General features: G+C 41.5%; 1 protein-coding gene across 1 annotated transcript in view; it reads left to right on the plus strand.

Moving 5' to 3' along the window:
• The first annotated feature begins 209 nt into the window (after positions 1-209).
• Positions 210-15040, plus strand: part of LOC138969645 (metalloprotease mig-17-like) — a 32752-nt gene continuing 17921 nt past the window's right edge. The window contains exons 1-3 of the mRNA XM_070342503.1: positions 210-357; positions 13706-13781; positions 14643-14724. Of these exons, the coding sequence (XP_070198604.1) occupies positions 294-357; positions 13706-13781; positions 14643-14724 (222 nt within the window). The 5' untranslated portion in view covers positions 210-293. The remainder of the gene's footprint in view (positions 358-13705; positions 13782-14642; positions 14725-15040) is intronic.

The raw sequence follows: 15040 nt of genomic DNA on the forward strand, positions 1-15040 counted from the left end.
CAGGCTTGAACCACGCACTGGCCGCATGGCAAGCAGTAGTGTTCAACAAACTGCACTATGGAGGCCACGCCAAAAGTATAGTGACCGTGTAAGGGTCTGTTTCCCTGCGCGCGCGCCCTTTGCTTGTCCGAAGTCATGACATAAAAAGCGCTGCAAGTTGTGTGCGCCAGAGCAGTTGAGTCAGTCGACACCTCAGTGTATATAGGAGGGTTACATATTTGGCAAGCTGAGTGTTTGCAGAGGTTTACATTAGAGTTAACTTGAGTGTCTGCAAAGACAGCAGTGGAACGAGGATGATGACTGGGCATCCCCTCGCTTTGTTCTGTGTGACTGTGGTCATTGCAGTCTCTTCAAGTGGTGAGTAGTGAACGATTGACTGGTTGCTTGGTTGTTGATAGACTAACACATTGTCTAAGTGGAGGGGAGGGGAGGTCTTGCCTATCCCTCAGTCCTCTCACATGGATTTCCTCTGTGGTTGACCGGTCCATTGGAGGCTACGCAGGGGAAGAGCACCTAATACGGACCGACTCCTAACATGAACCACTTCCTGTTCTCACAAACTTACGGCGTTAGAGCGCTCAAAACAATGTAATTCGCCACATTTACTCTTTTTGGATATCTTGCACGTGTCAAAACAGTCCCGTCGGACGCACAAACCACAAAACCGTTACACTTTTTTTTACTTCTGTGCACTTCTGGCAGCGTTTACTTTAAATGAGACGCTTAAAACAGCCTAACTTCTGTCCACAGTCACAGTTTGGAAGCGTTTCCTCCGTCTTTCTAGCGCAAAACAACAAATAATAGCAAAATCTCAAAGTGTGTCCATAATATGGACCACAATGAGCGGCACTAGAATGACCAAAATGAAACATGGAAAATACATGGAGTAACTTAGCTTTCAGGGTAGTTATTGAAGTGACTTATATAAAGAAATGAAAAAATTGCGAAAACTAAAGGACATAGATTGCCGTCACTATGGAAACTGGCATACACAGCGCCATATTGGATTTCTAGGAAACGGTTTTTCAGCAACATCATAGTTACATCTGAAATGCTTATTATCCCCCCCCCCCCGTCCCCTCTGCTTCTTTCTCTCGGTAAACGTGTAGGGCTAGTTATTTTTCGGTAACTTACCCAACAACCAAAATCTCTTAACCAACAACGGGCCTGAATCCTCGATAGCTCACAGGTTGATGAGCTAGACTTTGAGGGAACTACTTTAGCGATGGAAAAGTTCCGAACGCTCTAATGTACGAAATATACATCTCTAGACCAAACAATACAAACATATTGCATTTAAACTAGCAACTACAGGTTTGAACACATTAATCTCGATATAAAATCCATGAGTTTGGTTGTTTTCTAAATCCAAATCTGACGATCTGTGCAGAGAAACTCGCTTTAGATCTCTTACGAGTGCAAGCAGACTTCCAAGGCAAGTAACTCTCGTACTCTATCTTGCGATAAGAGTAGTTCCCCTTCCAAATGTTCTGAACTTAGTTGCTTGGACAAAAGACTGCAATCCGACGGTTACTAGTTTTCGACAATATTTCATTTTATAAACAGATCACACGCAACCAAATGCACACATCTCATCAATTTAAAGAACTTACAGCGGTTTCATACATTATTTTTCCCCAGAAAACTGAACTTCAGACAGTTTTTAACGTTGGAACACGGGTGCAAAAGTTCGTCTGCTAGTCCCATTCGAAGAAAGAACATTTCCTAAGCGATACCAAAACTTGAACAGAACACACACTATCTGCCTTTACCGCCACAGCAGAATAACAACACAACTGTGTACTTGATTTTAGTCCAAAACAGGGAAACTGACAAGAAGTGTTGACAGAATGGAATGATTTGCACGGAACTATACAACTGCGCATTATTCAATCGCCTGCGCAGGTAGACTGGTTGAGTGAATAGGATTCGATCAAACCTTTGCACAAAAACTCATCTTTTCTTTGAATAACCGAAGAAAGGAGGAATAAAGTGGTTACATACCTCGTCTCAGTGATTATTTAAAATAATAGTCTCAGTTCGCGGTCATAAAAAAGCTCGCTGAAGCTCGCATTTTTCAAGATCCTCTAACTTCGACCATTTTTTCCAATAATCACTGAGACTCGGCATGTAACCTCTACATATTTGGCACAAAGATACACAAGACTTTTATCTACAATCATATAGAACGATATTTTGACAAAAAACTACAGTTGAATTTAATTAATTTTTGAAATAAAGATGAATGAATATGCAGTTAGAAATTCATTAATCCTTAATATAAAAATTATTTTATATTCAACTGTAGTCTTTAGTCAAAATATCGTTCTATATGATTGCAGATACAAGTCATGTGTATCCTTGTACCAAATATTATGCATGTCTGATGTATGATGTTGCTGTAAAACCGTTTCCTAGAAATCCAATATGGCGGCTGTGTCCATTAGTATTTTTTTTTAAACACCATTTATTTGTATAAGTCTCTTCAATAACTACCCAGAAAACTAGGTTATTCCATGTATTCTCCAAGTTTAATTTTACTGCCGCGCATTGCCTTAACTAATAGAGGAAAAGAAAAAACAAGTCGCGTAAGGCAAAAATACAACATTTAGTCAAGTAGCTGTCGAACTCACAGAATGAAACTGAACGCAATGCAACGCAGCAAGACCGTAGGCGTATACTCGTAGCATCGTCAGTCCACTGCTCACGGCAAAGGCAGTGAAATTGACAAGAAGAGCGGGGTAGTAGTTGCGCTGAGAATGATAGCACGCTTTTCTGTACCTCTCTTCGTTTTAACTTTCTGAGCGTGTTTTTAATCTAAACATATCATATCTATATGTTTTTGGAATCAGGAACCGACAAGGAATAAGATGAAAGTGTTTTTAAATTGATTTCGACAATTTAATTTTGATAATAATTTTTATATATTTAATTTTCAGAGCTTGTTTTTAATCCGAATATAACATATTTATATGTTTTTGGAATCAGCAAATGGTGGAGAATAAGATGAACGTAAATTTGGATCGTTTTGAAAATTTTTATTTTTTTTACAATTTTCAGATTTTTAATGACCAAAGTCATTAATTAATTTTTAAGCCACCAAGCTGAAATGCAATACCGAAGTCCGGGCTTCGTCGAAGATTACTTGACCAAAATTTCAACCAATTTGGTTGAAAAATGAGGGCGTGACAGTGCCGCCTCAACTTTCACGAAAAGCCGGATATGACGTCATCAAAGACATTTATCAAAAAAATGAAAAAAACGTTCGGGGATTTCATACCCAGGAACTCTCATGTCAAATTTCATAAAGATCGGTCCTGTAGTTTAGTCTGAATCGCTCTACACACACACACACACACACACACGCACATACACCATACCCTCGTTTCGATTCCCCCTCGATGTTAAAATATTTAGTCAAAACTTGACTAAATATAAAAACCCAGAGAAACAGACAAAATTACTTTCGCGAGCAACAACGCATCCACTGTAGTAGTACTATGCATCTTTTCAATCTGTTCTGCTTCACTAGTTATGTTACGGTTGACGATTTCCTTGATTGTTCCTATACCAGTACACTCGATGGCCCCTATCTTGAGCATATGTTATCACAGTAGTTACATGTACAACTTTTCGTCTTCAGAATGTTGTTCGACAGGTCCCGGTCTTTCTGACCCTATACATGGTATGCAATGGGACCTTCTTACATATATTTTATCATCAAACTTCTGGCAAATCTACCGCAGGATTTCTCCACTTTTCTTCTAATTGCTGTACAGTGCAATAGTTTCGTCTAATTTATCTTTTATTCGAGCTTTCTTAATGTACTATTCAGTAAATATACCGGCACGGTTGGTCTAGTGGTAAGGCGTCCGCCCAGTGATCGGGAGGTCGTGGGTTCGAACCCCGGCCGGGTAATACCTAAGACTTTAAAATTGGCAATCTAGTGGCTGCTCCGCCTGGCGTCTGGCATTATGGGGTTAGTGCTAGGACTGGTTGGTCCGGTGTCAGAATAATGTGACTGGGTGAGACATGAAGCCTGTGCTGCGACTTCTGTCTTGTGTGTGGCGCACGTTATATGTCAAAGCAGCACCGCCCTCATATGGCCCTTCGTGGTCGGCTGGGCGTTAAGCAAACAAACAAACAAACAAACAAACAAACAAACAAACAAACAAATTCAGTAAATATGTGTTTTGGTATTGTGATAAAGGTCTTCTCGCAACTTTTGTATCCTTTGAAGTTATCAGTTGGAAATTATGACATACAAGAAAATTGTTTGACAGAAGTAAACAATCCTGTTGCTAATGCTTTATAGATATTGTATTGTATGGTGGCCCGTCGTTGGTGTCCTTTTTGCCCTGACGTTAGCTTCAGTTCTGGACTTGCCTTTCTTTCACAAAATGAGGGCACAATTTCAAGGGGGAGTGCTTTCGGTGCAGGTGGTGCTTTGTCCTTTCTAACAATAGCAGCACCGAAAGCTCACGCTCGTACCGACACGAACAAAATCAGCTAAAGTGTGCCAACGCTCACTGAAGAATTATTTATTGTGCATCTAACCTTGTAATAAATATTCACGGCTGCAAAATGGTTTCAATGGTTTTGCAAAACTCATTGGTTGTTTTCTCTTATTTAAGAAACTCAGGGGGGGGATTCTGCATGCACGTCATTTCTAAGAAAGCTCCGACGGGTGCCTTGTGTTCCTTGAAAAGTAAAGAAAAGAGTGCTCACATTCACGTCAGAGGCTCTTTGCGTGTCATTTTATAAGTACCAATGTAATAACTTGATCTATCAAAAGTTCCAGCAGGCTGTTGGCTGTTGTGTCGATTCAAGTAGGCCGTGCATTTCTAAACCGTTTCCCGGATTTGAGTTTCAAAAGCAACACCACTGTACAGAAGAGCTATCAAAGCATGTTCCAATTTAACTCTGCTCCGCACCCCGCACCCCCCCCCCCAAACTCTCCCGCGGTTGTCTCCCTTCGCCCTTTACGTTTCTGAATGTCTGTCCAATATAATGATTTCAGGGTGGTTGTAAACGCCATTTTTAATGTGCGTCAACACTTTATTTTATTTTATATTCATTGAAGTACAGTACAGAAAAAACTTCAAAATTTATGAGGATAGTATTTTGGATGATATTTATCAATGTAATGCGAGTCAGAAATCCTAAATAGCCAGCGTTTACTTTGTCAACAGATCGGCTGCACGCACATAATTTGTTCCGATAGTTATGCTACTCTTACACTGTGCCGAATTGCCCTTGCGAATAGAATTAGGGGAAAGTCGCTAAACCTGGAACAGTTAAGGAGAAACAGCCGTACCAGACAAAAAAATGGATATTGCAAAGCGTTCTTTATATTGTCACATACTAGACTCTATCAGTAAATAAACGAAACACATAATATAAAATAAAAGTCACGCAACTCATCAGACTGATCATGATAAAAATGTCTGCATTTGTTCCAGGTTGGACGCATGGGTGTGTAAAGTGGAACACTGTGTTGTCAAACTCGGAACACATACAAACACACCCCGACTCTCTTTCTAGCTCTGTCTGTGTCTCTCACACACATATGCACCCACACACTCTCATTCACACACAAACAAGCACACATTACACAAGATAAATAAATACGTCATAACATTTTGAATAAGCCATTTTTTTTAAATGTCTTTTTTTCAACATCACATTTTGATTTTTACCAAAGAAATAACAAATTGGATAACAATGTAAGCCTCAAATGTAAAACAAAAAGATAAATAAGGGTTAGGTCTAAAAAGGACAGAGAAACAAAACCTTTAAAAAAAAGAGGAAAAAATAGGCAAAGAACCGATTTCGCAGACAATGTCCTTTGTCTTCTACTGTCAGCGCAGTCATCGTGTGATTACTGTGTGCACTTCTGGCACTATAACATATCCTCAGGGGAGTTGGTGCCACACATGAAGCAGTACCACGACATTTCGCAGCTTCATTTGTACCCCTCTTCTGTTGACAAATAAATATAAAGGGGCTACCTGCCCAATTGACTTAATGTAAAAATCATTACTCATAAAGTCTCAAAGCAAATAACTAAGAACAGATTTAAACTGATTTTGCAGACACACAAAAATTGCTAAGTACAGATCCTTTTGTCTGCTGCTGTCAGCGCAGTCCTCGTGTGCCCACTGTGTGCACTTCTGGCACTGTATCATGTTCTCAGGGGAGTTGGTGCCACACATGAAGCAGTACCAAGTGCTTTCCTCCATGATAGAACGCATCGTCGAGAATGTTCTCCTTTTTTTCCTCTGATCAGAAGATATTCCCCTCTTGTTTCTCTGAGCAGAAGATTTGGTAGCTTCATTCTTTCCTCTTTTCTGTTGACCTGCACGCCTTTTTGCAAGTGAAATCTCCAGCTTTTGCTTGTAAGGAGAAGATGTGATGATTTCAGATTGTGTGTTTTTTTCGTGATGTTCTCTTCGACGAGTTTGTGGGTGTGCGTTGCAGGACATCAGCTGCAGGTAGGCTTACATTTGCTGCTGAAACCAAGCAATCATAATGACCAGAATCTCCATGTCCAATGTATAAAACAACGATGGGGGTGACGTTGGTAAATTTATTTCAGCTTCAAGAATGCTATTGAATAGTTCTTGTTCTATCTCTGGTGTTAATGTAGAAGATTTCCCTGTGAACTTTACTTCTTCTTGTGCACATTTGTTTTTTCCTTCTAAATGACTTTTAAGAGTTGTGACAGTAACACCATAATTATGCTCTTGATGCGCAACGCAAACCCATATCTCCGTTTTTTACTGCCGACAAAGCGCAGCCCATTTCTTCTGGTAACCACCGCCGTTCGGGTCTCATAATACTGTCAAACAAATCAATCAATCATTCAATAAAACTTAGAGAAGGGAAACACACAACAAAACCGAAAAGAGATTTGAATACGTGAATAAAACAGCAGTGTTCTGTATATTGTTTGATGATGGTAAGATGGAACAGATTGCGGCAAAGCTGGAACACTGTTCCATGTTTGCCTCTCTTATGTGTTCCATCATTGCCGCATGGCACCTGCATGGATTTCGCGTTTTTCTGTTGCATACACGTGACGTTTCAAATCTTTTTCTCCGTTCAAATTATTGCAAATATATGAAGGTTTATCACAGCAATCAACATTTTATGTGAACGTATATAGATAAAGAGTAATAATACGAATTGTAGACGGTCGAAATAAGAAGAAGAAGGAAGAAAAGTTTAAAAAAACGTACCATTTTTTTTGTTGCCGCGGTAGTCATTTTTCTTGCTGGAATAATATCAAGGAATGTCACTAGACATTTCTGCAAAACAGAATTGTTCATGAATTGTTCCCCGTTGATCGTATATTGAGGTGTTCCAAGTTAGCCGACTGTTCCGGGATTGGCGACTTTCCCTTAGACAATAATTCGCAATGATCGGGACATGGTCGCAAGACATTCGTAAATGTTCTTAACCATTCGCCACCATTCGTCTATTGTTGTGAACATTAGCAACATGCTCCTAAGGCCAAACGAAAATATATGTTGGTTTAGTGTAACGTCACCAAAAAAGATAGGGTCGGTATGTCGGCTTTTTTTTCTTTTTTTTCCAAAAAAGAAGAAGATTTTGTCGAGTTTAAAGGAGGTTACTTCCCTCAAGCTACTCTTACACTGTGCCGAATTGCCCTTGCGAATAGCATTTTCCAATAATTGGCAATGATCGGGACATGGTCGCAAGACATTCGTAAATGTTCTTAACCGTTCGCTACCATTCGTCTCTTGTTTCGAACATAAGAAAGTCGTCGGGACCCACTTTTTGTCTTTCATACATCCGGTCTTTACTAATCCGGTTAACCGGATGTATGAAAATATTGTGGATTGACTTTCATGCATCCGGCCACGCGTCTGTTACTTGATAAAAGTAAGGTTTTTTCATATCATTTTTGTATTTATTTGGTTTTTTTTAATGTTTAAATGTTTTGATACATATCCTTGTTAGAAGAAAAGGGTTGTGAATAACAAGTGGAAAAGTACATGTACTTACATACACTGACAAAGTCAGGACAACCGATAGAAAGAGCAACTGTTTGTGTGAGGAACTGTTCTGCTTTGCATAAGGCCGTGCACTCTCTGCCCCCCCCCCCCCCCCGTCCCTCTGTGTGTGTGTGTGTGTGTGTGTGCGCGTACGTGCGTGCGCTCGCGCGCACGTGTGTGTGTGTGTGTGTGTGTTTGTGTGTGGCTCAACTGTATTGTGTGTGTTCCCTCCACAACCCTTTTGCGCTTTTGACAATGTTTTTGGTCGTGGAAGCTTTGTAATGACCGTTGGCGTAGCAAATAACATTTTCTGAGTTCTCTCTCTCTCTCTCTCTCTCTCTCTCTCTCTCTCTCTCTCTCTCTCTCTCTCTCTCTCTCTCTCTCTCTCTCTCTCTCTCTCTCTCTCTCTCTCTCTCTCCAAAACGCACACATTTATAACACACACACGCACACGCGCGCGCACTGGATACAAAAAAGTGAGTTAAACTTAAAACCAGTTTAATGGATTAAAACAACAACAATAACATAAAAAAAACTGAGTCACACCCACGACCAATGCCTCTGGTTCTAATTGTAAAAAAAAATGCCTTCCTGGGCTATTATGGCTCTTCAGTCATGGCAAATTTATAACAGGCTAAAATGACTGAATAGACAAACAAAACAGATTATTAATGGAGTTAAACATAAAATCAGTTTAATGGATAAAATCAACAACAACAACAACAAGAACATAACAACAACAAGAACATAAAAACAACAACATAAAATACAACAAAATAAAATACAACAACATAAAATACAACAACATAAAAAAACACATAAAAAGATAACAACTGATTCACATCCATGACCAATGTCTCTGGTTATAAATGTAACAAAAATGCCTTCTGGGCTTTTATGGGTCTTCGTGACGAATTTGTAACAGGTTAAAAAAAATGATTGAATGGAGAAAGAAATTAAACAGAACAACTCGTTGACAGCTATAGAATCTGGATAAAAATCAGTTGGTGGGGAAGTTTTCAAGGCATCCTCATTTAGACTACCATTGTGGACACCACCCGCTCAAAATGGCCACAGAGATTTCGGAGGTAAATGTTCTCCTCGGACCTTTCTACCCCATTTATCGGGAAAAGGGGTGGGTGTGGCAGCCATCCCCGCGAGCATTCGGAAGTGGCTGTGTACACCACAATGGTGGTTTGAAGGAGTGTGGCAGCCGCGAATATCTCTACATCCGAACCCCATGAAAGGGGTCGGAGGGTGTTGTGAGCGAGATAATCACCTACATCTCCATCCACGTATGCAGAGAAAGCCTGATGATTCCTGCACATGGTGTCGATTATTTTTTCTCGGACAACCATGTGCTGAGCCTGGCTACCACACAAATCAAGGCTAATGGCACGATACAGGCAGTTCCCATCCCCCACAATGTGGTTTAACTCCGAAGGGACCCCAAGATCTTGGGTTGGACACCGTTCGGGCAAAAACAAAGGGCCCGGAACTTTGGTGACTTGGGTCTACTTTCGTTTTCTTACAACCGGTCTTGCAACAACGCATTTGTGCTGCTCGGGACCAGAGATTTGCTTTCATACAACCGGACTTTTATACATCCGATTTTCATACAACCGGAAAATTGTAAGTAATAACAAAGAGTAGCTTCTGCCGGGACCCTGCCTACCCCTTTCATACATCCAGACTTTCATACATCCGGTGTTTTATACATCCGGTCTATACTGTATTGACAAGGAAGTCATATTTTTAACTTTTTCCCCAACGTACTCGCAAGTATTCGCAAGACATTTGTAATCATCGCAATGTATTCGTCACGCTCGCAAAGCATTCGCAACCATTCGTTATGCCTGTCTTACGCTGTGCCGAATATTATTGCAAACATTCGTAAACATCGCAATGTATTCATAACGCTCGCAAGGCATTCGCAAATATTCGTTATGCCTGTCTTACACTGTGCCGAATGTCCTTGCGAATATGGATTTGTATGCATTCGCAATGATCGGTAGACATTCACAAACAACCGCAACCATTCGTAAGACATTCGCAAGGATTCGTAAGGCTTCGAATGGCCAATATTGTTCCTGTCCATTCGTCTCTTTTTTGGGCCTAATATAACTTTTTCATACATACATTTTTTGCGAATGTCTTACGAATGGTTGCGAGTGCTTGCGAATGTGTACCGATCATTGCGAATGCCTTGCGAGCGCTACGAATACCTTTACGATGATTAGGAATGGCTTACGAATATGCCTTCCTTGCGAATATTAGAGGCATGTTGCTAATATTCGCAACAAGAGACGAATGGGGGCGAATGGTTAGGAACATTTACGAATGTCTTGCGACCATGTCCCGATCATTACGAATTATTGGCGAATTCTATTCGCAAGGGAAATTCGGCACAATGTAAGAGCAGTATTACGAACAATGCGAATTGCATAATCGCTTTATTCGTAAAATGTTTGCAAGCACTCGCAACACTCGCAGGGCCACTCGCAACGTTCGTAGTACGCCCACAAGGCATTCGTATATGGATTTGTATGCATTCGCAATGATCGGTAAGGCTTCAAATTTTCAGTATTTTGTCCTGTCCATTCGTCTCTTTTTTTGCCGAATACAACATGTTCATATTCGCAAGGATATTCGGCACAGTGTAAGGCCGAGACTGTGGCCTCTAAGGTTCTCTTGTACCAAACCGCCTCCTGACTCTGCATCAGATTGCTTGCGCTGGCATCTGCTTACATAGACCCACATTAAGTCACCACCGAGTGGTAAACACAGACGACATTTGGTAGCACTGACTGCCAGCTTCACGGTAATGCGTACCCCTAGCGCGGCTCTGCTTGGGTAGGAATGTTCTGAGCAAAACACTATGTGTTATTCCATACCCCCCACCCTCCATGGAACTTCTTGACCCCAACAAATTGGGGGGGGGGAGTTTGCCCAGTCGTTAGAGGCGCTGGCTTTAAAACCGGTTGTTACTATCAGCGTGGGTTGAACCCCCAAGTTCGGCGCGGGATGTGTGTCCCAGAGTCAACTTTGTGCAGACTCTCCTCGGTGTCCGAACACCCCCGTGTGCACGCATGCGCACGATAAAGATCCCAGGGTCACAGCGAAAGCCTCAGGCCTTGGAAACACGAATACATGCATGCAAAAATATGAAGCCCGGGTGTCCGTTCGGCCAACAGCCAATAAAGTAACCTTTTCAGCACTGAACCAAGACGACCCAACCCGGTCCCTAGCCCATTTCAGGTCTCCTCTAGCAGCCGGCAGCCAGCTGTCTACATCCCCCCCCCCCCCCCCCCCCCCCCGCATTTTTATTTTTTATTTTCATACAAAGCCGGGTTTTCCCGTGTAACATGCCCCTAATGGCTTTGCCGTGAGGGCGTAAAACTTACATTTTCTTCTTCTGGCACAGTGTAAGACAGGCATAAGTCTCGGTATGGTTCGCAAAATGTGCCAAAAGTTGATTGTTTTTTTAGAAATGAAAAAAAAGTTGTAGGGTCGGCGGGACAAAATAGGGTCGGTCGGGTAACCCTAAATCAACATATATTTTTCTTTGGCCTAATAAGGAAAGCCTATTCTTCACTTTTTCACAACGTACTCATATATTGTATTCGCAGGCCATTCGTAATCATCGCAATGTATTCGTAGCGCTCGCAAGGCATTCGCAACGCTCGCAAGGCATTCGCAACCACTCGATAGGTATATACCTGTCTTACACTGTGCCGAATATCCTTGCGATTATGAAAATGTTGTATTCGGAAGAAAAAGAGACGAATGGACAGGAAAAATATTGAAAATTTGAAGCCTTACGAATCCTTGCGAATGTCTTACGAATGACTGCAAGTGCTTGCGAATTTCTACCGATCATTGCGAATGCATACTAATCCATATACGAATTTCTTGCGAATGTATTACCAATGTTGCGAGTGGCCTTGCGAGTGTTGCGAGTGCTTGCAAACACTTTACGAATAAAGCGATTACGCAATTTGCATTGTTCGTAAGGAATTCGAAAGATGTTCGCAAGGACAAGACCAACGAATGGTTGCGAATGCCTTGCCGAGCGCTACGAATACATTGCGATAATGACGAATGGCTTGCGAATACTTACGAGTACGTTGCGAACAAAGTTACGAATATGCCTTCCTTGCGAAAATTGCGAAGATTAGGAGAATGTTGCTAATGTTCGCAACAATAGACGAATGGTGGCGAATGGTTAAGAACATTTACGAATGTCTTGCGACCATGTCCCGATCGTTTCGAACTATTGTCAAATTCTATTCGCAAGGGCAATTCGGCACAGTGTAAGAGTAGCATGATGAAATGATGTGTACTGTCTGGTTGCTGGAGAACAAATGACGAAAATACGCGATCGCAAGAGTTTTTATAGCACTCGATTGCGCATCCGCTTTATTCGTAAAGTGATTGCAAGCACTCGCAACAATCGCAAGACCATTCGCAGCATTCATAAGACATTCGCAAGGATTTGTAAGGCTTCGAATTTTCACTATTATTTTCATCATGTTCATATTCGCAAGGATGTTCGGCACAGTGTAAGACAGGCCTTGGGACTTTGACAAGGACGTGAGCCAATCAGGAATATGAAATCCTTAGCTAACACATGTTTAGATGCTCAACCCAGAGATAGTGTCATTTTGGCAATTCAGAAAATCACCAGATGATTCTCATGCGAACCGTCCCGGTTCTTATCATAAACTATTCCGTTCTTTGTATAGTACACAATTACTTCATTGATCTCCACACACAAACTTAAGATTATATTACTGATAACAACCAGGACGTTAGCCACAGTTTTGTTTTGCTTTCTTAGAGAGATTAGGAATAAGTACTGTTGGATTTTTATTGCTGACAAATTCACGTAAAATCGAATTAATGGCGTTGACGGGGATCATGACCACTAGTCTGGTTTCAAACACTTCCCCTTAGTTTGAGTTCGGCTGTAATATGTTCGGTAATTTTTTTCGCACGACACATAACCGATATCAGTCAAAGTCCTACAAAAACATCATATGCCCACTCACAACGATACTTGAAAAAACAAACCCACAGAGAAATCTGACGAGGATATTATCTTCTTCTTCGTTCATGGGCTTAGACTCAGACGTTCACGCATGTTTTTAGCACGAGTGGATTTTTACGTGTATGACCGTTTTTACCCCGCCATTCAGGCAGCATACGCCGATTTCTGGGGAGGCATGCTGGGTATTTGTGTGTTTTATAACCCACCGAACTCTGACATGGATTACAGGATCTTTTTCGTGCGCAATTGGTCTTGTGCTTGCGTTTACACACGAAGGGGGTTAAGTCACTAGCAGGTCTGCAAATAAGTTGACCTGGGAGATCGGAAAAATCTCCACTCTTAACCCACCAGGCGACAGCGACCGGGATTCGAACTCACGACCTCCCGATTAGGAGGCCGACGTCTTACCACCATGCCACTGCGCCCGTCGACGAGGATATTATTAAAGTCGACATTTGTATACTTGAAAAATACTTGACAACCAAGGTAAAGCGAAATCGCCGAAGTTGTCAGTTCAGTGGTTTGGTGTGCATGGGCTGTGAGAAAAGTAAGCGCTTACTGGTCAGCAAAAAAGAAAATCCGTAACTATCATAGAAAGAAGCACTTTAATTTTCAGTATGTTGTCTTTCAACAGGACTGGTCAACGGGCAACAAAAAGATGAGTACCACATAGATGTCCTGGTCTATGTGGACTTCGCCTTCTATGACAAGTAAGTATCACTTAGTTGCATCGAGAAAGGTGGCTTGTACTAGTAGTAATGCTTTGTAGCTTCCAACCGAAGTGCAGAGAGGGAGTTTCCTCCAGTAAACGTGATACATGTAGGTGATGCTGAGGGCAATTACTCGTGTAAAAAAGAATACATGTACATCATGTAGATGATGCAAAAAGAGAATACTCGAAATATTACTCGAGTCAACATGATACACGCGATAGTTGAACATAATATTATTCTGAAATAGAATGTATATTCTTAACAATTGATGCAATGCAGCCTCTGTAATTGTGTGTGTGTGTGTGTGTGTGTGTGTGTGTGTGTGTGTGTGTGTGTGTGTGTGTGTGAGTGTGTGTGTGGGTGTGTATGCGCTTGTGTGTGTGTGTGTGTGTGTGTTAGTCACAGTGTGTGTGTCTGTGTCTGTGTGTCTGTTTGTCTGTGTGTGTGTCTGTGTCTGTGTCTCTGTCTGTGTGTGTGTGTGTGTGTGTCTGTGTCTGTGTCTGTGTCTGTGTGTGTGTGTCTGTGTCTGTGTCTGTGTGTCTGTGTCTGTGTCTGTGTGTGTGTGTGTGTGTGTGTGTGTGTGTGTGGGTGTGTGGGTGTGTATGCGCGTGTGTGTGTGTGTGTGTGTGTCTGTGTCTGTCTGTGTCTCTGTCTGTGTCTGTGTGTCTGTGTGCCTCTATCTGTGTCAGTGTGTCTATGTGCCTCTATCTGTGTCTGTGTGTCTGTGTGTCTGTGTCTGTGTCTGTCTGTGTCTGTGTCTGTGTCTGTGTGTCTGTGTCTGTGTCTGTCTGTGTCTGTGTCTGTGTCTGTGTCTGTGTCTGTGTGTCTGTGTCTGTGTGTCTGTGCCTGTGTTTCCAGCTGGCTGAAGGAAACAAACATGTCCGACTCACCCCAAGCTCAGAACGCCACCAAGGAATACATCGCCTATCTGTTTCAGGGTGTAAGTTGAAACTGAAAAACCAATACGTGCTAAGTCGGTTCGTCTTGGTCTGGGTGGAGGTGTCTAGATGTCTATCTATCTATCTAAATATCTATCTATCTATCTATCTATCTATCTATCTATCTATCTATCTATCTATCTATCTGTCTATCTATCTATCTATCTATCTATCTATCAAGTTCAAGTTTTATTAAGTCCATAACCCATGGGGGCATTTTGAACAATAAATACAATCAATACAATCATGATATATATGCTAATATAGTAAATAAAAAAAATAAAAAAATAAACAAAATAAAAATTATGAAAAACTGTT

The sequence above is a fragment of the Littorina saxatilis genome, linkage group LG6 (assembly GCF_037325665.1).
Source record: "Littorina saxatilis isolate snail1 linkage group LG6, US_GU_Lsax_2.0, whole genome shotgun sequence".
Classification (NCBI taxonomy): domain Eukaryota; kingdom Metazoa; phylum Mollusca; class Gastropoda; order Littorinimorpha; family Littorinidae; genus Littorina; species Littorina saxatilis.